Source organism: Neomonachus schauinslandi, chromosome 2, assembly GCF_002201575.2.
Source record: "Neomonachus schauinslandi chromosome 2, ASM220157v2, whole genome shotgun sequence".
Lineage (NCBI taxonomy): Eukaryota > Metazoa > Chordata > Mammalia > Carnivora > Phocidae > Neomonachus > Neomonachus schauinslandi.
Window position 1 is genome coordinate 126,997,986 of NC_058404.1, and position 21,850 is coordinate 127,019,835.

Below are 21,850 nucleotides of genomic sequence, written 5' to 3' on the forward strand. Positions count from 1 at the left end.
ATCTCTAAAACCTTTATTTTGAATGCTGATAGTTAGCTTTACTTTCATTGGTTAGAGCCAATCTTCATTAAAAGTGTAATATTGTCAGATGTGTAGCATTGGTTTTTAGGCTAATAACAAACACCCACACTTTGGGCATTTGATAATCAGTAGGAACATACATTTTAAATAGAATACCTGGATTCTGTAAGTAGTTAAAAGAGTGAGTCTCACTTGGAATAGAAATATTGGCTGTCTTTTTTTTTTTTTTAATGAGGTAGCAAACTGAGGTACTCTAACATAAATGGTTATTTATAAAAAAAAATTACATAATGTGGTATAAAGTAGCAGCGAGACTTCTCTAACTTCATGTAGAAAAGATAATTGATGTGTTACTGCTGTATTTCACAATTTAGTTTTCCCATGCATGGGAGATATGCTGGGAATTAGTCTATTCCATCTTCTTAATGAGACTTATCTATTACCTCAGATAATGTATCTATTTTCTTTAACCAGCAGGACTAACTGCTTACTGGAGTGAAGTTTTTGGCAATTATTAGAAAGAAAAGTTACCAACAGATAGAAAGGGAATAGTCTATCTTTCTACGTATCTGTGTGTCGAGATAAGATGAAATGACATGGATGTGCTGTTATGAGGGGGATGCTGACTCGCATAGTTCCTGTGCAAACGCGTGGGAGCCGCTTACAGTTTCCCCATGATGATAGCAAGAGCTATATGCATGGCAGTGTTTACTTACTTGATGATAGTATGGGAGGCTTCAATAACTCAGAGAAGAGGCTCGATAAAAATGGAGTGTCATTCAGTCCTGATAACGATTGTCAGAGGGACTGCATGGCTAGTTTCTTTATTCAGAAATAGGTCTGATGTTACCATATGTGGGTACGTACAAAATGGAGGCATTTGCAAAGCCTGTTGCTTCTCTACTTTCCCCCAAACTTGACATAATCAGCCTTTCACGTCTGTTCCCAATCTTGGTGAATTAGAAATAAAAGCAACCTAGCTAAGTGGGGGATCCGAAATATTTCTAAGAGCCTTGATGAATAATTGTGGGACTGCAATCTACCCATGTTTGGGTAGCCAGTTATATTTTTCAGTAACCACATTGCTCAAAATATTGGTAAATTGTGAAGAATCTTTACCTTGTATATGGCGGTAAACAACAGTGGTTACTGGGCTCTACTGGTTTCTAGATGAGTAAAGAAGATAAAACCCTCTGATAAAAGAAGTGTCACTGCAGTAGGCCGGGGTCGCTCTCTGCATCCGGGTCAGCTGCTGCCGCCGCAGCCCTAGCTTGGGGACTGGGCCCCGGTTCCCACGGCAGTCTGAGGGGAGCGGGCTCCTCTCGGCACTACCTCCTGCGCCCTGGCTGTCAGCCCCATGTCGCCGGCCTGGAGGGTGAAGAAGACGAGGGAGCCAAGGCTTCCTCCGGGGACATCGGCTCTCTGGATTATCAGGAGTTTGTGGCTGATATTGAATCTAAGCTGAGGATGGAAGGTGTGGAACTTAAGGAAGAATGGCAAGATGAAGATCTTCCAGTACCTTTACCAGAGGATGATAGTATGGAAGCAGATATACTAGCTGTAACTGGACCAGAGAGCCAGCCTGAAGTTAATGGAAATAAAGTAAGAAAGAAACTCACGGCTCCAGACATTAGCCTGGCCCTGGATCCTAGCGATGGCTCTGTGCTGTCAGATGATTTGGATGAAAGTGGGGAGATTGACTTAGATGGCTTAGACACGCCATCAGAAAACAGTAATGAATATGAGTGGGAAAATGATCTTCCAAAACCCAAAACTACTGAAATTATTAGGAAAGGCTCAATTACTGAATACACAGCAGCAGAGGAAAAAGAAGATGGACAATGCTGGCGTATGTTCAGAATTGGAGAACAGGACCACAGGGTCGATATGAAGGCAATTGAACCCTATAAAAAAGTTATCAGCCGTGGAGGATATTATGCGGATGGATTAAATGCCATTGTTGTGTTTGCTGTCTGTTTTATGCCTGAAAGTGGTCAGCCCAACTATAGATACCTGATGGACAATCTCTTTAAGTATGTTATTGGCACTTTGGAGCTGTTAGTAGCAGAAAACTACATGATAGTTTATTGAAATGGTGCTACAACTCAAAGAAAAATGCCCAGTCTGGGATGGCTCAGGAAATGCTACCAGCAAATTGATAGAAGGTTACGGAAAAACCTAAAATCACTAATCATTGTACATCCCTCATGGTTTATCAGAACGCTTCTAACTGTCACAAGATCCTTTATTAGCTCAAAATTCAGCCAAAAAATTAGATACGTCTTTAATTTGGCAGAACTAACAGAACTTGTCCCCATGGAATATGTTGGCATACCAGAATGCATAAAACAAGTTGATCAAGAGCTTAATGGAAAACAAGATGAACCGAAAAGTGAATAGTAAGTTTGGCGTCTAGTCCGAACAAGACTGAAGAATGTGCTGATGAAGCAGTGCTCTTTTTTGCATTTATAATGCATTTATTGGCCCTGATTTTTATGTAACCTGTTACAAAATTGACTTGACTCTTCCTTAATGGACTTTTGTATAAGGGACTGTTCACCGCTGTATTGGTTTGCAAATCTCTTGAATTTAGCTCTTTATTAGCTAATTATATTGTAATCATTTTATATTTTATATTGCTAAATAGCAGAGAACCACACTTTATATAAAGCAGTTTTTGCATTTGTTTGTTGAATGATGCATCATCTTTAGTAAACTATTTATATGCCTAAATGGTAAAGGAAAGAGATAATATATATTTTTATGTTTCTGAGCAATATTTTTTAATGTATACCTGTCTTGTGGAAGAATATGCAGGTAAATAAGACCATGATTTGTAAAGTGCATGTTCGAATTTTTGTTTTTGTAAATGGTTAGATACATTTCCTGGGTAACTTAGAAAACAGAGTTGCTCATAAGGTGAGGGACAGTTAAACTGGTTCTCATGAATACCCAAAGGTCATGTACATAATCTAAGTACACTAATACTATCCTAAGCTTTTTTTTCTCATTTAATACTGTTTCTTAATTCAGAAGCGCAAATGCAAATGTATTGCACACTTTCTCCTTTTTAAACTTTAAAGACAAGTCAAAAAGCCATTTTTAGAACTAGAGAATTTAAGAGGCTAAGAAATGGGGTTTGTATATATGTATATATGGGACATTTTATCTTCTGGACAGAAGTCAGAACTTTATAAAAATTTTAGGTCTGTTCACTAATGTGAAATAAGCTGTGTGTCTAGGGTATCACTCTCCAGAATTTGTGAGTGCAGTATAGTATTCAGAGAATGTGATGAGTTATTCACTGTCCCTATTTTTCTGTAGAAAATAGGGGCTGCTTTTTTAACTGCTCTCAATGTGGGCACTTTACCAAAATACTTCTGTATCAGTTACTTAAACTTGATAGGAGGTAGGTGTTTGACCTAATCAGATTTGTGTATATTCACATTTTCTGTTGAATCATGTTGACAGTACTGTAAATTAAGTTATTTTGTAAGTCTTAGAGCATGATTACATTATGCTGTTTGGGACGACATTTGATATAAGCATATAAACTTCTTGTTTGATTTGGTAAGTACCTTGACTCTACACTGAAATACATTGTACTGAGGTGCCCAAACAGAACTTAATTACCCACAAAATCATCCTAAAACAACAGACTGGTCTGATACTGTGTCATATGCTGTGTGACTCATACACATGTGGAAAAATGAGTATCCTCCAAGTTTGAGGATACTACCACACCCCAGCCCTTCCTATAAGGTAATTTACAAAAGAATGTCCTAGAATAGCAAAATTGAAGCTGATGAGAGCTAAGCTTTTAGGATTTATTCCATCCCAGACTGAACACACATGTGGCTTTTATAAACATTGCCATTTTTCGTATAAAGTTTCTGTTAAAAAAGAGAATTTTCCTTTACTTTTTGTCCTCCTCAGTTATAAACTTGGCATGCTAACCTAAGTCCCATTATGGGAGATGCTGGAGGATTCCCAGCATGAGATGTTCCTCAGCAGCCTTCTGACTTAACTTGGATGCAGCAGCCGTGGGCAGATCCTAAACTAATGTCATTATAGCAAATAAAGCCAAAACCGTTATTGCTTGCTCAAACCTTAGATACAGTTTGTTTTGAAAAAGCAAACTAACAATAACAACTTAGGCATTCCTTCTGAATTTACCATATGAGAATTACGAATAAAGGATCATTGAATTTAATTGTGATTGGAGTCTATATTTATAGAGCTCTTTAAGTAGTCTTTCATCTGTAAGTCTTTATCCCGTTCAAAATTTGCTGAACTTTTTAAATAGGTGGTTTTCCTCCACATAAAGTACACAGTTCTTCAGGTTCAACAGTTTATTGTGTTTATTCACTTTTGCTTTTGCAAGCATTGTTCCTAACTATAGATACAACTTGTTGCAAAAGTGATGCATTTTCCTAAATATTTTTTTAAAGCACAGGTAACCTTTAATCTATTAGAACATTAAAATTCAGAAGGAACAGTGTTAACACTTGGGATATAACGAGAGTGATGTGCTGTGAATCGTTGGATTAAACGACACCTGCTCTAACCTACACCTTAATGGAATCTGGTATAGGGACATGCCCCATAATAAATGTTTCATAACTATAAGGCTTAAGATTATAACTAGTAGGTTAGAGGAAAAGCACTTAGGAAGTTTGTTATTTGTAATTTGTCACTATGTGACATTTCCCTCATACCATTCAATTTTAATTTTCCATTGCTGATTGAAAGGACATAAAATTGTATTATTTTATCTTTCTGCTGGGGTCATGGATCTAACTTAACTGGTTTAATTAAAAAAAAAAAGAAGTATCATTGACGTAAAAACTCAAGCTTTATAGAGCACTTCAAGTGATGGCATTCCATATACAATACATAGGCACAGTACCACAGCAACAAGGGTAATGTGAGAAATAGATGCACTTTGTACCAAGAGTAACATTACCCGGGTTAGCTTACTTTCTAGGAGAAGAGACCATATTCTATGAGACTATAGTGAAATGATATTCCTGTAGTTGTAATGAAAAAAAAAAAAAGAGACTTATGCTCTTATCCAGTTTTTGCAGTGAGGCATGACCTGCAACATGAATCAGAGGAAATTAAAATAGAAGGAGTGCTTCTAGATTCTTTGTTACATTAAGTACCAAGTTATTTCTCAGTGAGTCTCCATGATGGTCCACAGAGCTCTGGAGATACCCCAGGATCTTTCATATATAAGGATTGGTCTAAGATGCATGAACAGGATAAGCTGGTATTGGGGTGAACATCTCTGGTGGAGTGTGCAAGAAAGAGGAGAGAGAGTGTTATTGCTTAATGTCACTGATCATAGCCTGAGACCATTGAAGAGAATTCCTAAGTTTCTGAATTTTAAAAATTTTTTAACATTTGGATTCCATTCTCCTTCAGTTCTGGGCACTGGTTGCCTGGAGCCATGCAGATGGGAAGTATGGCAAACAGTGTCCATGGAGATCATATCTAATAATTGATGACAGGGCCCACTAAGTCCTAGCACCCCCCTCCCCCGCTCCTGAGAATCAATGGCAACTATTCAGTTTCTCTTCCATCATCATCTCCTACCCTGTGTTAGTCTTATCACTTTCACTTACGATAAATCAGGATACGATCCATACAGAAAACTGAGGATACAAAGGATCAAAAGTTACAAACCCAATATACTAGGTGTTTTAGTGAGCAAAAAATAGACGAAATGAATTCTACTCACAAAACTATTTGCAAGTATGCAGGTGGATGGAAGGCACAATAAAATGTGATCAAAGAGAAGTCAAAGAATGACAGTGAGGGACAGCTAAGGGTTTAGGACATGTGAAGGAGGGGAAATAGTTTAAGGATTGAGGTTTTTGGAAGAGGAGAGTGTAGCGGTTAAGAATATGAATATAGAGTTAGACTAACTTGGGTGGAATCCTTGTTTCTTTACTTCCTGAGAATGTACTGGCAAAGTAACATGACCCCTCTGAGCTTCATTTTTTTCTAATCCATGGAATGAAATAATACCGATCTTAAACTTATAATCATTATAAAGACTAACATGGTGCGTCCATGATGAGAGAGTAGAGTCCATTTGCTTATTGGGTTCCAATTTCTCTTTTCGGAACTGAATACTGACAGAGACAATGGTTAAGTCCAAACCCACAGTGCTGTCTAAGGTCAAATGTCCGGTCTGATAGTTTAGCCAATAGAATAGAGTGTTGGAGTGTGAAGTTTTGAGATTGTGGGTGAGGAAGCAGGCAGCTGTGAAAAGCCTAGGAAAACAGCATGAAGCTTTTAGGAGGTCAAGCCAGGGGCCAGAAGCCTTATGAAGACAGAAGGACAGCCTCAATTTCAGTGCTATCATTTACTATCTTCTTAACCATGACCTCTCACTGACCTGGGTTTAATTTGAGGGACAGAATATAATGTAGGGTGAGGACACGACATTTCAATAGTGCTAGCTCCTTCTCCAGATTTCTTGTCAAGTTGAGACTGAGGAGGCCACCGAAGGACCTGTCACTGTACAGCAAATTCACAGCTGCCCAAGAAGCAACTCAGTCAATCACTGTCCTTCCCATGAAGGCTGCAATCAATAATGCCACAGGAGCATTTCCCCCCAAGAACCAATAACTGCCTGGAACTGTGGGAGACCCATTACAACCCTGAGAATGTGATGTGGAAAAATGAGACGAATAAAATAGTTTACTCACCAAAAAGAAAAATACAAGAAAAGCAACACCACCATACGTTTAATTATGAAACCTTGCTCTCACCCTAGGGGAGTTCATGGATTCAGCAGCTAGCCACAGATCAACCGAGAGCACAATGGGTAGATTTGTTGTCATTTATGAGAATCTGACTCCTAGATGTTTCATGAGATCACATTTTAAATTTTGCGCTGGCCAGAAGAAACAAGGTTGTCAGGTGATCCTCAGAATTTACATTACTTTTGTTGTGAATAATATTAAAAAATCTACCTTTATCAATAGTACTGGGGCATTTTCATTTCTATGAGCTTTGAGGACTTGAGAATGATCCTAACTCAGGTATAAACTGGACTTGGAAATTCTAGTAAGGAATATTGATTGCAGCATAATGGACCCTCGGTTTAATTCACCTCTAGTTCAGCCCTGTAACACATCACCATAGCAACTCTCCCAATATTCTCTACATTTCCCAAACCTTGAATTGCACTTCCACCTGCCTCATTCTTAGCAGAGGATCTCATTTCCTACTTTACTGAGAAGATTAAGCCACTGGGTAGAAACTCCCTTATGTTTTTGAAATGACATCACTCTCTCTTCTATCCTAGTTCTTAGAAAAACTGTGCCTACTCCTGGTCAAAATTAGCTTTTAACAGAAAGCCTTTATCCCCAACTACAACTATTCTAGAGGTTCTCCACTTGAATGATCATTTGCATTTCCTTGGCTCTAGACCAGAGATTCTGATTTACTAGTTCAGAATCCTCACCCCAGGGGATTCTCATTATCAAGCTCGTTTGGTGAAACCACAGATTTGTCTGTCTTTGAACTCTCTCCAGAAGTTCGCTTATAATTTTCTAATGACTGTTTTGTTCCTTCACCCAAGCGATCTGTTTGACCTCTCCCAAAGGATTATGAGCTCCTTAGGTCAGGTAATGGTGTCGGGGATCTTTGTGTGCTCTGCAGTACTTACCATCGTAGTTTGCACATAGGGTGACGGGGTGAAAGGCGGAGCTCAGGAAGGGAGACTAATATGTGCTCCCCAGGGGGCAGTAGGCAGCAACAACGCCTGATAATTCCTCACAGTTCTTGAGACCTATCTATCTCTTCACCAGCATAATTCACTTTATGGCAATTAACTTACGTAATTCTCAAAACCGCCCTATGACTTTGCTGATTTTATCTCCATTCTTATGTATTTAGAAACCCAGGAACAGGGAAGTGAATTCGTTTGTGTAAGGTCATAGGGCCAAAGGGTATTGTTTTTTGGTTTGTTTTATTTTTGGCAGGGAGAGGAAGAACAAAAAGCCTGTACAAAGAGAGCATTGCAGAGGTTCATTAAAGAAACGTTACCTAGTTCTGTAGGTGGCGGTGGGGGTGGGGGGGGGGGGTGGGGAGGTCGCTTTGGCAAAAGTGATCAAAGAAAGTGCTATAAAGGAGGCAGCTATTTGAACTAAGGCTTTGAGATACAGAGCGGGGGGGGGGGGGGGGGGGGGGACGCTCTGCGGGGGACAGCCATTTCCGGAGAAGGAACAGGACAGATGGAAGCGTGGTGGGGGTAGGAGAGAAACTTGCCTCTGGTCCCTTCATCAGTTGAAGGAAGCTCAGTGCCACTGACTCTCCCTTCCCTATATACTCAATTCCAAGAACGAGAAGAAAAGAGAGATGATGGCCAGGCGGCTCTATGAAGCATGGAGAGCAACTGGGATCGTTTTCTCATTTTCCCCTTGAAAAATGATTCCAACTGCACTTCTCCCTCCTTCCTAATCCACACCTTATTTTGCAAATGATCATTTCCCTTGTATCTTACAACTTTGATAAGCTGTATTTTAATTCAGTCAACCTTCTAAAAGCCCTTCTATGACAGAGGAAACTAGTACATTTTGAACACTGAAATTTAAACTTACAAAATACAACAAAACCGAAATGATCTTTAAAATCTTACCAACTTATCTGTCTCTGCTTTTGTCTCTGTCTCTCTCTCTCATACACACACATACACAATGAAGGAAGAATAAAAGGTTGGCTTGCCCATCCCTATCCAGTTTACCTAACCTATTTAATAGAATGAAGAAAATAATCAGGACAAAGGTAATACTTCTTACTGAGACCAAATATGACTCTAACCGACTACACTTGTACCTTATCCAGTTGTTGCTCTGGTTCACTTAACATTTATGGCTTGGCAAGAATTCTTGACGACTACAATGAAATATGAAGATACAACACATTTATCACAATGATCTATGTTGTCCTTTGGGCCTTATCTCTAACATGAAAAGAAAAAAAAGCAAGAAAAGTAATTCAGTGCTCCTCCTGCCTTGAGCCCTCATCTCTGTCAGCCTCCACATCCTGTCAGACCTTGCAAGTAGAATGGGTCGTTTGGCACACATTAAAGTTATTTTGGGGGGTTAAACATAATAGAAATGAAAAAAACTGTAAGGCATTTTGATGGAAGTATGCTTGCTATCTTATGTACCTGCCTTTAAACAAAATCTTGGTTTAGATACCTATAATCATTTAGCGCCTTTATGCATTTTTCTCACTGGCAGAAGCGGCTTTAGACTCTCATTCAAAGACAAGTTGCAGCTAATTACTCCTGGCCTCCTGCAGACTCTCCAAGGAGTCGTATGAATGATGCAGAGGTTCTTATTCCAAAATTCTATCCTGCCTTTCAGTTTGTCGAGTCTCATGGAATCTTTCTTGGTAACAAACAAACAAACAAAAAACAAAAAACAAAAAAACCCATATTCTCTTGGTGTTACTGTTCATAGGGATAATTTCCATATAAAAGATCACACATGCATTAACTGTTGACCACACTTATAATTTATAGGGTTTTCAGAATGAATGTCCATGCTACTTATTTGTATATCATTTATCAAGTTCTTAGATGACCGCTTACTACTAGATACGGACCCACCCAGCATCTCTACACAATGTCTCAACTCAGACTTCAGAATACACTCAAACCCTTTTTAGGTGAAGTTGTGATTAATTTTATAGATCACATTTCTTAATGATAAGTAATTGATGTGTTTTTGTTTTTAATACTTCTTATGCTTATTAGTCTTTCTAAGCATTTATCAAAATTTCCTTGAGCTGTTAGACATCATATGCCCAAGGAAACCTACTAATCCAAAAACCAATATAGCCAAACAGTCTTTTCTTTTGAGTAGAAAACATTTTATCTGCAGCTTAAAAAATAGTACTTACCTCATGGTGACACTGTGAGAATTAAGACATCCTAATTTTTTGAATGTCGTTAAGATAAATGATTTCAAGTAGCAGAGACTATTAATGAATTTTGCATTTGATAATATGACAAATTAACTTAGATTATTAGTATACTATTTCTCTGAACGACTTAAAACATTTTACATATAAGACTTTGACAAGCAAATATGTGCAGCAGTTTTTTTGTGTGTGTGTATATAAGGTGATTAGTCTTCATAAAAAGAATAAAACTCAGTCAAGGGATCATTACCCACTTTTTCCAAAGTGCCTTATATGGCATAACATTCATTCAACAAATAATTATTGAGCAGCTACTATATGCTGGGCACTCAGCTGCTGCTGGAGAACAATGACAAGAAATAGGAGATGATCCTCGCCCTCACCAATCACATAGTCCAGTGAGGCACACTGGCATTAATAAAACAGTCACATGAATGTAATATTACAGCTGAGAGAAGAGCTACACACGGGAGTTATTTGTAGAGTCCCTAATCATGGTATTTGATGCATTCAGAAAATTACAGGGGTCAGAAGGAGATATATATGCTTTAGAATAGTTTTTCAAGTCTTTAGAAATGAATTGCTTTTATGGTGAAACTGAACAAAGCAGAGTGGAAAAAGAAAGTTACTTGCAGACAGGCATTTTTAAAATTCTGATTAAATTACATGTGCTGTAAAATAATTCCTTTCAACTTTGTTTCAGTGGAGTAACAGGACAGAAAGTGTTATGATCAGTTTTAATGAATGTCATGTCACAGCTTTCTTTTTAAAGTATTATGTACCTTTTGCTAGATGTGGTTTGAGATGGAATAGACTCTTGTCTTCTATAGTTTGCATACATACACACAGACAAGGCAGGAGTGAAAAATATTGTCTTCCATCTCCTTGTAAAAAAATCTGTGACTTTTTGTCAATACTTGCAAACACTTGCCTCTATTAAAGAGAATTCTATTTCTTGGAGATTTTTCAAGTGAGAAACAGAGTTGGCCAATTAGAACATATACAATGAACATAACCACCAGACTTACAAGTCCATTTTGATGACTAGAATAAGCAAATGAAATAGCCTCGCTGTGGTACCAAAAAGGTCTGAAAAGAAAGTTAGTTTAAAATGACTCACTGCAGTGTACTATATTGATTGGTTTCCATAATGTTCACACCAAACATAAAACAAAACTGGCATGACTACCAAAACACTTTGGGTCTTTTTTTTTTTCATTCAATATTTGGTACTTGTTCCCGTTTTGGTAGTCCTGTTGAGACCAAATCCAGGAGTGAAAACATGCCTTGGAATAATGATTCCTGAGAAAGACTGCAACCCAAATGTTCAGCTGAAGTTCAAGAATTTGTAGAAAACAACGTATATTAGCTTGTACTTGATGGGAGAGTTGACCATCCTGCTTTTGTGACGAGTATTTAACCAAGTCACTAGAGCAGCCCGGCTGCGTTCCCTAAATAAAGTGTGAAATGAAGCTTTCCTCTGCCATAGCATTGTGGGGCTGCAATAACACTGGGCTTTAAGAGCAGGCATTGCACCCTATTCACCTCTGTAGCTTCTCCCCAGCACAAGCACAAAGCACATTGTTACACAATACATATTTGTTAAATGAGTACTTAGTACCTTCCCCTTTCCACCATAAAATAGTTCTTATAATTCAGGACCTTGGGATATTGCTTGCCCGTTATTCCTTCTCAATAAAAATAGCTTTTAGAATATACCAAAGATCTATATTTTACATGGAGAAATTTCTGGTTCTTTGGCACAGAATCACCTGTTGCTCATTGTTACACAATCTGTGGTAGTTCTGTTTACCTTGGGGTTTCTTGTAGAGCTAACAGAATTAGACAACCTAGCCCCTGCTGCCAACACAGGGTGAACCTAACCGGGGACCACTCCAATAAGTCCACTAACAATCATTGTTCAATTTTTTTTTCCTTTGCTGAAAGAAAAATTAAGTCTGTCTGCAACAACAACAACAAAGAAAAGAAAAAAAGAAAAAGAAACATACCATAACTAAAGCAATTGTAATTTGCATCTTCATTATAATTGAAAATGTAATTGTTTTCATTTTTAAACAATACATTTAATTGGATAAACCTGGCTCCATATTTGGCTTCTGAGTCAATACAAAAAAAAAAAAAAAGAAAGAAAAGAAAAAGAAAGCTCAAACTGACTTAGCCCATGTTTTGCGCTGTTTAAGTTCAAGTGTAAATGTAAAGAGAAGTCCATTTCCCAAGCTTCCTAAACTGCGGTTTTCACTCAAAGGAGTATCTGCTATTGGGATTAAGGGGCCACTTTGCTGCCCTTTGGTAACCTTATCTCCAAAAGAAATTCCTCATGATCACTGACATGAACAAAATGTTGTATATTTTTATAAATGTGTATCAGCCTCTGCTATGTAATCTATTTTGTTAAACCTAGGAAATTAGAAATCTGTGGCTCAGGGAAGTATTAAGCAGGAGACCACATTCTTCCTTTTATTGACTTGACTTCTATCTTTTTCCCTAAGTCTTCTAAAATCTGCTGTGATTTTGCAAAGCAGATGTACTTCAATTGTCTATAAGATCAACAATAACATTTTTAAAAAAGATTTATTTATTTTAGAGAGGAGAGAGAGAGAGTGAGCGGGGGGGGGGGGGCAGAGAGTCCCAAGCACACTCTGCGCTGAGCCTGATGTGGGGCTCGATCTCACGACACTGAGATCATGACCTAAGTGGAAACCAAGAGTCAGGAGCTTGACCAACTATGCTACCCAGATGCCCCAACAATAACATTCTCTTAAGATGAAATGTAATTTCTGTAGAGTTTTTTCTTCTAGAAAATTCACAGTGGATCAAGCAGCTGGTCATGAAAAAATGATGATGATAAGGAGAGTAAAAGTTATTGCAGCTTAGAGTTATTGAGCACTTCTATGATACCAACGCTGAGGGCTTGGCACACATGATTTTATTTCATCCTCAAATGACCCTAAAGGAAAGTTACTAATAATATATCCATTTTACAGATGAAGGGACTGAGGCTAAGAGAAGTTAGGATGCTCACTCCATGAGGGCAGGGCTTGCACTCTTGTTTGTTGCCAGTGCCTGGAATAGCACTTTGGAACCTACAGGGCACTTTTGAGTGCTCAGAAGCACTCAGTATATATTCACAGACTAGATGAGGGAATGAATTAGCAGTTAGGATATATATGGGGAAAATTCAGGAAGATTCTAAGTGATGAAATTGACAATGATAAAATGTGGAGGATTGTAAATGATAGTTTTAAAAATAAACTATAAAATGGAGCGCCTGGGTGGCTCAGTCAGTTAAGCGTCTGCCTTTGGCTCAGGTCATGATCCCAGGGTCCTGGGATCCGAGCCCCAGTGTCGGCTCCCTGCTCAGTGGGGAGTCTGCTTCTCCCTCTCCCTCTGCCCCTCACCCTGCTCGTGCTCTCTCGCTTTCTCTCTCAAATAAATAAATAAAATCTTTAAAAAAATTGACCCTTTAAAAAAATAAAAATAAACTATAAGAGTAGTAACAAAGAATGCCAGAGAGAGGAAATTCACACATTTCCTAATCTGGAGTTGTTCTGGACATGACTGCTCATCACTTGGGGGTCATCTTTGAAAAAAGTGGCATACATATATGCTATAAGAAAAAAATGTAAAAAGGAATGTATAAATTAAAAAGGAAAAGTCCCACATTTCCTTTGTTCTTACTCTCCCCCAAGCGTATTTCTCAGATTTGCCCACTGTCAACGGTTCAACAGTTCCACACCCACATGTGAATGTATACACCACTTCTTATTTTTCACGAAGAAGAACATATCATAAAACTATTGTATGATTTGCTTATTTACTTAGTTAGTTATTTTGCTTTGTTTTTTTTTTTTTAAATTTAAAAATAATGTGTGCTATGGATATCTGTCAATATCAACATTACATTCAACTGTATGGATACACCATCATTTATTTAAGTCGTCTCCTACTGATGGACATCTAAATAGTTTCTTTAATATAACAAAGCTGCAGTAAAAATCCTTGTATGTATATCTTTCTATACTTTTTCAAGTATATTGGCAGGACAAATTTCTAGAAGTAAAGTTACCAGGTCTAAGAGTAAAATGTTAACACCCATTGCCAATTCCTTCAAAAAAGCTATAGCAATTTACTTGGGGAGCTTTTACAAAATACGGTCTCCTGGGCCTATATCTATGTCCACTGAATCAAAACCTTAGTAAGTAGAGCCTGAGAATGTCTCAATACATTTTAAAGCTTTCCAGGTGAAATCAGTCACGTGTGAGAACCACTGATCTAGATCATTCTCTTCTTTTTGGGCTAAGTGTGGTTGAGAAAGGAACTAAAATCAGCCTTAACATAACAGATGTAGTTTGTTGAAATTATGTAATCCCTCAATTATCAACAATTAGATATGAATGATAATTTTTCATTGCTTTCAAATACATTATCTTAATTCAGCCTTATAATCACTCCTTACGAGCAAATAGAAGAGAAGAGAAAAATGAACTAAAGTCCAGAAGCTTAAGATAATTCAAATAAAAAAATGATAAAACCAAGATTAGAATTCAGGTCCTTAAACTTTAAATCTTCTTTTCCCCCATGTCCCCTCCCATTATACTTTATAGCAAAGTGGATTATCACTGTGTTGTTCTATCCTATTAGATATTTACGTGTAATGACTCTGTGGGAAATGTGATTTTAGATTTTAAGAAGAAAGTTCAAGTATCATTTTGGGTTGTGTCTTATAGTTCTACAGAGGACAATGAGACAACCACTTGTCTGGTGCTAACAAGAGAGTAATCAACATCTGTATCTAAACACCTAGTCTCAAAAGATCTGAGGTTGGGACTATAGCACCTTCAGTACACAGATTGGCCCTGATAATATCTCTAAGTCTTTTTCTTTCCTTTTTTTTTTTTTTTTAAGTAATCTCTACATCTAATGTGGGGCTCAAACTTACAAACTTGAGATCAAGAGTTGCATGCTCTGCTGATCAAGCCAGCCAGGCACTCCTCTAAGTCTTTTTCTTAAAGATAAATGATTGGGACCATAGAAGAAGCCAAAGACAGTGGCTGCTCTACACGGATTAGAGAACTAAGCCTAACCAGAATGCACAGAATAAGGGGGCCAGCTCCCCATAGCTCCCCCGGGTTCTGCCTAGCTTATTGGAAGGTCATCCTGGGCTCTGCAGTATTTCAGTCAACAAAACCTCAATCAAGAGTAGCTTAAAACTTACCTTTCAAGAAAATTCCTGCCTCAACAAAGAGTAGAATGGCATTTTTGTGAAGGTGAATTTTATACAGTTATTATTACTCTTAAATGAAATAATGAATGTGAGAATGGCCCTTATTAGTAGCATTTATAATGGGCTTAGAATTAGGAAAGTAATCCGATCAACCAGAAGCTGAGATCCAGGCTTGCAGATAGGCAGAAGAGGAAGGAACTAATATTTGTTAAACTCTTGGAATTTATTAGGCATTATAACTTTGAATGTCTGAGGTTCTTGATTAGGGCAAGGAGGTGAGAGCTGACTGTGGCAGAGGAATGAGTCAGTATAGCCAAGGGAAAATCGATGGTGTTTATTTATGCAGTGCCAAATGGGCCAGGGTTGGAGGCAATCACCAATGTATTTCCTAGGGAGTGAGTTTCCTGAAATGTCTGTCACCAGGTGCTGCTACCTTAGGGGGGGGGGGGGGGGGAGAGGTGGCATCATCTTGGGGAACAGTGACTACTTTTCCTCCAAATTAGGTGTCCTTCAAAGTAGGTACTCTATATCAAGTCAGAGACAGTTAAGTGATCGCTTGGACCAGAAACAATGTGTCTAATTCGTTACTCTTTAAAAACTAGAGAATCCCGACTCTTGGTTTAGGCTGAGGTCTTGATCGTGGCCGGGTGGGGGGTGGTTGTGGGATGGAACCCTGCCTCCCACTCTGCGCTTAGCGGGGAGTCTGCTCGGGGATTTCTTTCCCTTACTCCTCCCCCTGCTCTCTCTCTCTCAAATAAATCAATAAATCTGTTTTTAAAAAGTCACAATCCCAAGTTTCTTTTTTCCCTCTTTCAGAATTTTTCACCCCTGTTGGGTGGGCCAATCTGCAACATTAAGTAGTGTGGGGCCCGCAGTTTGAGGAAGGTGAAAGTACCTGCCTCCATGTGGAGTGAGGAGGAAAAAAGCAAGATGATTTCTATATGGAGATTGCTCTTTGGATCATGAGTCTATAGTTGAAGAAACTGTAGCTACTCTGTGGCAGTGACCCAAATGGCAGATGTAGCTACTAGAAGGATATAAACAGAGTTTAATCATACTAGTGTGTTAAATGCAAACATAGAGAGTGTCAGTAAATGCCTTTGTACAGAGGAAGCATCGTGGGCAATAAAGAAATACCTCGATCTTAAATAAAAATTGTGAACTAGCTGAAGTTTCTACAGGCCTTCACTAGGAGGCTGTGCCCTGTCCCTCTCCACCATCCTCCGAGGCCAGTCTCTAGTTCCTTGAATGACCCAGGCTCAGAACCTATCGATGGTGGCTCATCCTATATCCTCAGAGCAAAAGACTCAATTAAGTGTTTTCCAGTGGGAAGCACTTACTTTATCCTTATTACAACTTTTTGTTGTTTTCAGCCTTCCTGCCACATTTCTCTTCCTGTCTCTGGTTACATGTTAGCGGTACTCAGACCTTGGTCCTGGGTGTTTTCTACTGTCTTCTCCCCCTATATTTTCTTTCTAAATACCTCAGTCATTCTTCAAGTACCCTCTACGTGTTGATACATCCTAAATTTATGTTACCTGTACAGACTGCTTCTCTAAGATTAATGCACAGACTCAGGAACCAGAATTCCTGGTTCAAAGTCTGGCACCATTATTGTCTGTTGTGTGGCTTTGGACAAACAACTTCTTTTTGCCCTGATCTCCTCACTTGTAAGATAAAGATAATAATAGAATGAATCTGCTTGGGTTCTGGGGTTGTTACAAGGATTACGAGTTAAAATTTATAAAGTGCTTAGGGCAGTGCTTCGCACTAAAGTAAGTGCTATATTAATATATTACGTCTTGAAAAATAAGCAACATTTCTATTAGGCCATGTTGACTGATTCATTCATGGTTTACTGAGCATCTACTGTGTGCTAATCATGGTCATGTGTAACTTTGGCCAAAGCAAGGAACTCCAGGAACCTCTTAGAAAGGTAATTTTTGGAAGTATAACTGTAGGTGTTTCACGAACATAGAGTTTTCCTCTAGGCAACCAATGCCTTTCATCTTTTTTTTTTTTTTAGTAGAACAAATATGACCTCAGCACCCAGGTTATACTAAATTGTAAAATGTTTTTTCTACTCTTTCTTTTTCTTATTATCTGCTGAGTTGTATAGTACATGTATAGTACACAGAATGCTAGGCATATGTCATTGAATGTCATCATGAACAATAGCCAAAAAGAAAAACAGAAAAAGAAAAATTTATTGTTCCTCAATACTTACTTGAGAACACAGTAACAAGTTTTAAGTTTTCACCATAGTGGTCATGTGGGTTGGCCCATCCTAAACTTGTTTCTACCAAATGAGTTAATAGAGAAGAAAACATTATTTTATTGACCAGGCAATGACAACATTGCTCTGAAGAAAATGTGCTTACGTTCTCTATGGGAACCTATCATTTAATATTTTTTATCTTTTAAATCATAATTTGAGCTGGGAACATTTCCATCATTTTTATAAAGAACCCAAGTTACATTGATGAATGTAGGGAAAATTATATTTCCCAAAGAGGGAGTATCAGTTTTTCTATACACTGTGGAGTCCTAGATAAGAAATAAAAGGACTTAAATAGATAGTGGGTGATTTTTTTCTTCTTCTAACAGTAGATTTAGTTTTTAAATGAGAAAAAAAAAGTTATATGTGGAAAGTAAAGTATTGGTTGTATATATATGACTTTCTGCAGGTTGTCTGAAGTATTGGAGATGACACAATGACCGAAAGACAAAGATTCTATTTGAATCGTTAAGGCCCAAGTCTACTGAAAAACACAGGATGAACACAGTGACTCCTTTGTGTAGTCAAAGGTGTACTTAGAGAAATGGTGTCTTTGTGCAGTGCTTCGATCTGCTTTGTTAGAGAACAACATTCTATTTTCTTTGGTTTTCTTTTATTTTTTTCCCTTCCCAACTCATCATGCAGGCTTTGCCTCTTACTGAGCCAGCAGACCTGGCTTCTGATTTGACCATGCTTGCTTGCAGTTGACAATGCATCTTGGACTCAAGATGACAGGCAGGAGTATTTCATAAACCTAGGCTTTATTGGTATTTCCAAAAGTTATATGCGTATCTGCATATTGTAGCATCACTGTGCTTGGATGACTACAGTGCAAAATGGATTGGTGGCAAAGAAATGTACTTATGTTTAGTGTAGCTTTTGGAGCCACACAAAATATTTTATTAAAAGCTTCAAATTTATTCTGGCACCTTCCAAAGGATAAAAGTTTCTTTGTCAGGACAAAAATTAATGGTTTGCAATGTTTTTTTGTTGTTGAATCTTTCTTTGAAGTTTGCCTTAAAAAAAGATTTAGAAGATACTTTTCCTGTAGAGTATTCTGACATCTTTATTTGTTACAATTTGTGTTTTCTTACTAACCTGATACGTTCTCACCACCTAGATAAAAAAAAGACCAGGTCATATTCTTTCTTACTGGCTGTCAGTGATGGGATTCTCCAAGTTCATTCCTCTGCTGAAACTTGGTGAACGAGTTCAAAAAAGAAATATAATGTTTTGTGATTTCAAATTTAATTTTATGTGGGAGAGACTGAGCGATTTTTATGGTAGTGATTTTATGTATATTATCAAATTTTATAACATTTGATTTAATTAAGGGAAACCAAAAACTCACCACTGACAATCTTGCAGTGTCTAGTTCAACTTGCCTTACCTTAGCAGAAAGCAAATAGTTTCACACACTTTTAAAATTAGCTTATAAAATAGATGTGCAAATCAGGAATATGAGCCTTATCTCATGACTCAAGGAAGAGGGAGTCAGGAATGGGGAACATAGAGGGGAAAAACCTTTCTTAAGTAATTTAGTTTCTTCCAATTACAGAGCTGGGTGCTCTCATATGTGTTAAATCAACTATTCTTCCCAGCTATCCTCTGAGGGAGAACTATTATCAGGCTAGTTTTATAAATTAATGCCTTGAGATTAAGCTAGTTTGAGTAACTTGATGACAGTTTCTCAGCAGAAAGAAACAGAGCTCTGACGCAAATCTTAGGAGGTCTTGACTCTTAAGCCTATCCACATGATTAAAGGACTTTTATAGGGAGAAGATACCTTTGGGAAAAGTTTTAAAAAAGCAAAAAAAAAATGGTTTTGGGCAAAGTAAAATTTAAATGGTCATAATGGCTAATGAAAATCAACTTTGCTGCTTTCTCTGTGGGCTGAGATACTCCTACTCATATGTCAGCCCTATATAGACCATGTAATTCTGAAAGCCTCAGTGGGAGATGATTATTTATATTAATTAAATGTACCTGATGTCAGTGCAGAAGGCATCAACAGATCCTGCCATACTTGGAAACTTGATGTGGGGTTCCAATCTGTAGTTACTTATTGATCAATATTGATAGTTGAAGGAACATCAAAAAGGAAAAAAAAAAACCCTTCAAGCTCTGAGTTCTTTGAAATATGGGGAAGTTCCTTTCCATGAATATATATTTATAAATAGGTAGACAAATAGGTAGGTAAGTAGATATATAGAGACAGAGAGAGATCTATCTGAATGTCTGTTATTTCCTTAACAACAATTTAAAGTAGAAAACATCTTATTTTAATAGGTGGGCTGCTTCAGAAGCAGGCACCCAGGGAAAGTTTCTATATTAGAAACTAGTTTTGGTCTATCTCATAAACAGGAAAGCCAGAGCATCTTTGAGGGTCTGATAGCAGGGATCAGGCAGGAACTCCTCTTGTTTTGGCACATGTGGGGATATATGCAAGGCGGGCTGAAGGACCCACATGCTGATTCTGCTCTGGGCTTCTTTCAAGGGCATACAGAAGAGCATAAAAGTGTCCATCTTATGGAAACAACATACAGCAGTATCTATACATAAATGCATATAGCTGCATTACCTACATGTGACCAATTATTCAGAGAGATAATACTATGAAACTGAAAGCAAACGTTCTAGAAAAACTTTCTGGATGACAGTGGGTGGAGTAAGTGCAATAAAAATTCTCAAAATTTTAAGCAATAACTACTTTGATTTCAGTTGTAAATTGAGCAGAAATATGTTGTTAATGCTGCTAAGCCATCAGCATCTCTCTGCAATTTAGTGCTATCCTTTCTCTTTTATTTGTAGTTTCTCTTCTACTTTCTGTTTTTTTTTTTTTTTAAAGTGGCCCCACATGTGCACAACAAAGCAAATGTTTGCTTGGGATATGTTGTTTTCCTAGCATCATTATAGAGAAAGGGTAAGAAAAGGACATTTGTACTGCAGCAGTGTGAGAAGCTGTCCTTTTCAAAAGCATTTTTTGCAGTGTGGCCATTAGCTACTGATGGAGTTGCCATGGTTATAAGAGGTCCACTGTGGGAGAAATCTTCATTTATTATCAGATTTTGACAGCAGCGGTCAGGATGCTTGATATGGGGAAAAATAAGAACAACAACATAAAAGAGCCTTGGCCATTTTAGCCACACAAAGAGTTGAGTTATAACATTAAAAAAAATATTCAACGATAAAGTCATGGGTGAGTTGAGTGTCAAGAAAAATCTTGCTTTTGAAATAAAATGTATTCCTGTAAATAGCAGTGGCAGAAAATGATAGTCTACTAAAGAAGCAGGAAAGAAACGGCAGCAGGCATAAACCTACTGAGTTGAACACGATTAAATCGTTTCATGTAATGGTTTGTAGCAGTTGTGCTTTCTTATACATTCTTTCTCATGCAAAAATCTGGGTGATCTAAGCTACAACTTCAAGGGTCACTGAGCTTCCTGTGTCTTGGTACTTTAGTACAAGGAAAAACGTTTGAAAGCCCTGGAAATACTATCCTCACATAAAAAAGTATAATAAATCCCAGTACGTGGGCCTCACTTTGCTGTGGATTCACATCCTCCACGGAAAGTCTGTGATACGCGTATTAGCGTTCTTCTGTGGTCTTAGCGCTCTCGTATGAATTTGATGTTTGCTTCTTTGGAATGACAGCTGATTTCTCTTGATGATGGTCAGTGTTTAGAAAAAAAGCACAGTGTGTCTCTAGTCTCAAAAACAAAATACAAATATGTAATAGATCATGCAGTATTTATTTCTGGTTGGGGCAGGACAAGAGCAGAGACCGTATCCCTGCTGGATTGCTGATACAGACACGAGTCTGTGATGTTTCTGTCTGCTGAGCAGAGGCAAAGCTTGCTTATTAGAGAAGGTGCACTGACAGGGATAAGCACGGTCATGGCTCAGGCTTTGGGGATAAAAGCTGGAAGATGCCTCGAAAGAGGGCTGGTAGCAGTGGACAGTGCACGGTCCCTGAGGCAGCATAAGGGATGAGTGAGGACCCTGAGTGCAAGCCCGCACCCCTGGAAGGAGTCTCCGCAGGGTGGGCTCAGCGCTTACACGGGAGCTGCCCCTCCGGCAGGACTCAACGCTGCCATCACCCACGCTGACAACTTTTTCCACTCTGATTTTCATCGTCTTTACTCCATGGAAAGTACTTTCCCGAGGTCACTAATGATTTAGTCCTTGACTGCAACAGATAGCTCTCAGGCGTGACCTTCCTGGCCTCTTCTCTTTCAGCCCAAGGGCTGTCCCTCCCATTTTACCTGCTCTGATGAAGCGATCATTGATGGGGCACGGCATATATGTCAAGCCTATAGCTAGGTTTTTCTAACAACTCACGGGGTAGGCATAGGTCA

The 21,850-nt window shown here is 38.3% G+C and overlaps 2 protein-coding genes across 3 annotated transcripts in view; one reads left to right on the forward strand and one right to left on the reverse strand.

Annotated features, from left to right (window-relative positions):
• The window catches only part of GRID2 (glutamate ionotropic receptor delta type subunit 2), a 1,393,842-nt gene that overhangs the window by 16,000 nt on the left and 1,355,992 nt on the right, over positions 1-21,850 (reverse strand). The window lies entirely within an intron of this gene.
• Positions 1,408-2,449, forward strand: LOC110572129 (BCL2/adenovirus E1B 19 kDa protein-interacting protein 2-like). The gene is made up of 2 exons (XM_044912910.1): positions 1,408-2,054; positions 2,187-2,449. The coding sequence occupies exons 1-2, from the start codon at positions 1,489-1,491 to the stop codon at positions 2,419-2,421; spliced, it is 801 nt and encodes a 266-aa protein (XP_044768845.1). The 5' UTR covers positions 1,408-1,488; the 3' UTR covers positions 2,422-2,449.

Excerpts from the sequence above, each read along its gene's own strand:
- LOC110572129 (XM_044912910.1), top strand. The coding sequence starts at position 1,489 with ATGGAAGGTGTGGAACTTAAGGAAGAATGGCAAGATGAAGATCTTCCA. Across the intron at positions 2,055-2,186 it reads CTGATGGACAATCTCTTTAA|GTTACGGAAAAACCTAAAAT; the intron begins GTATGTTATTGG and ends AATTGATAGAAG.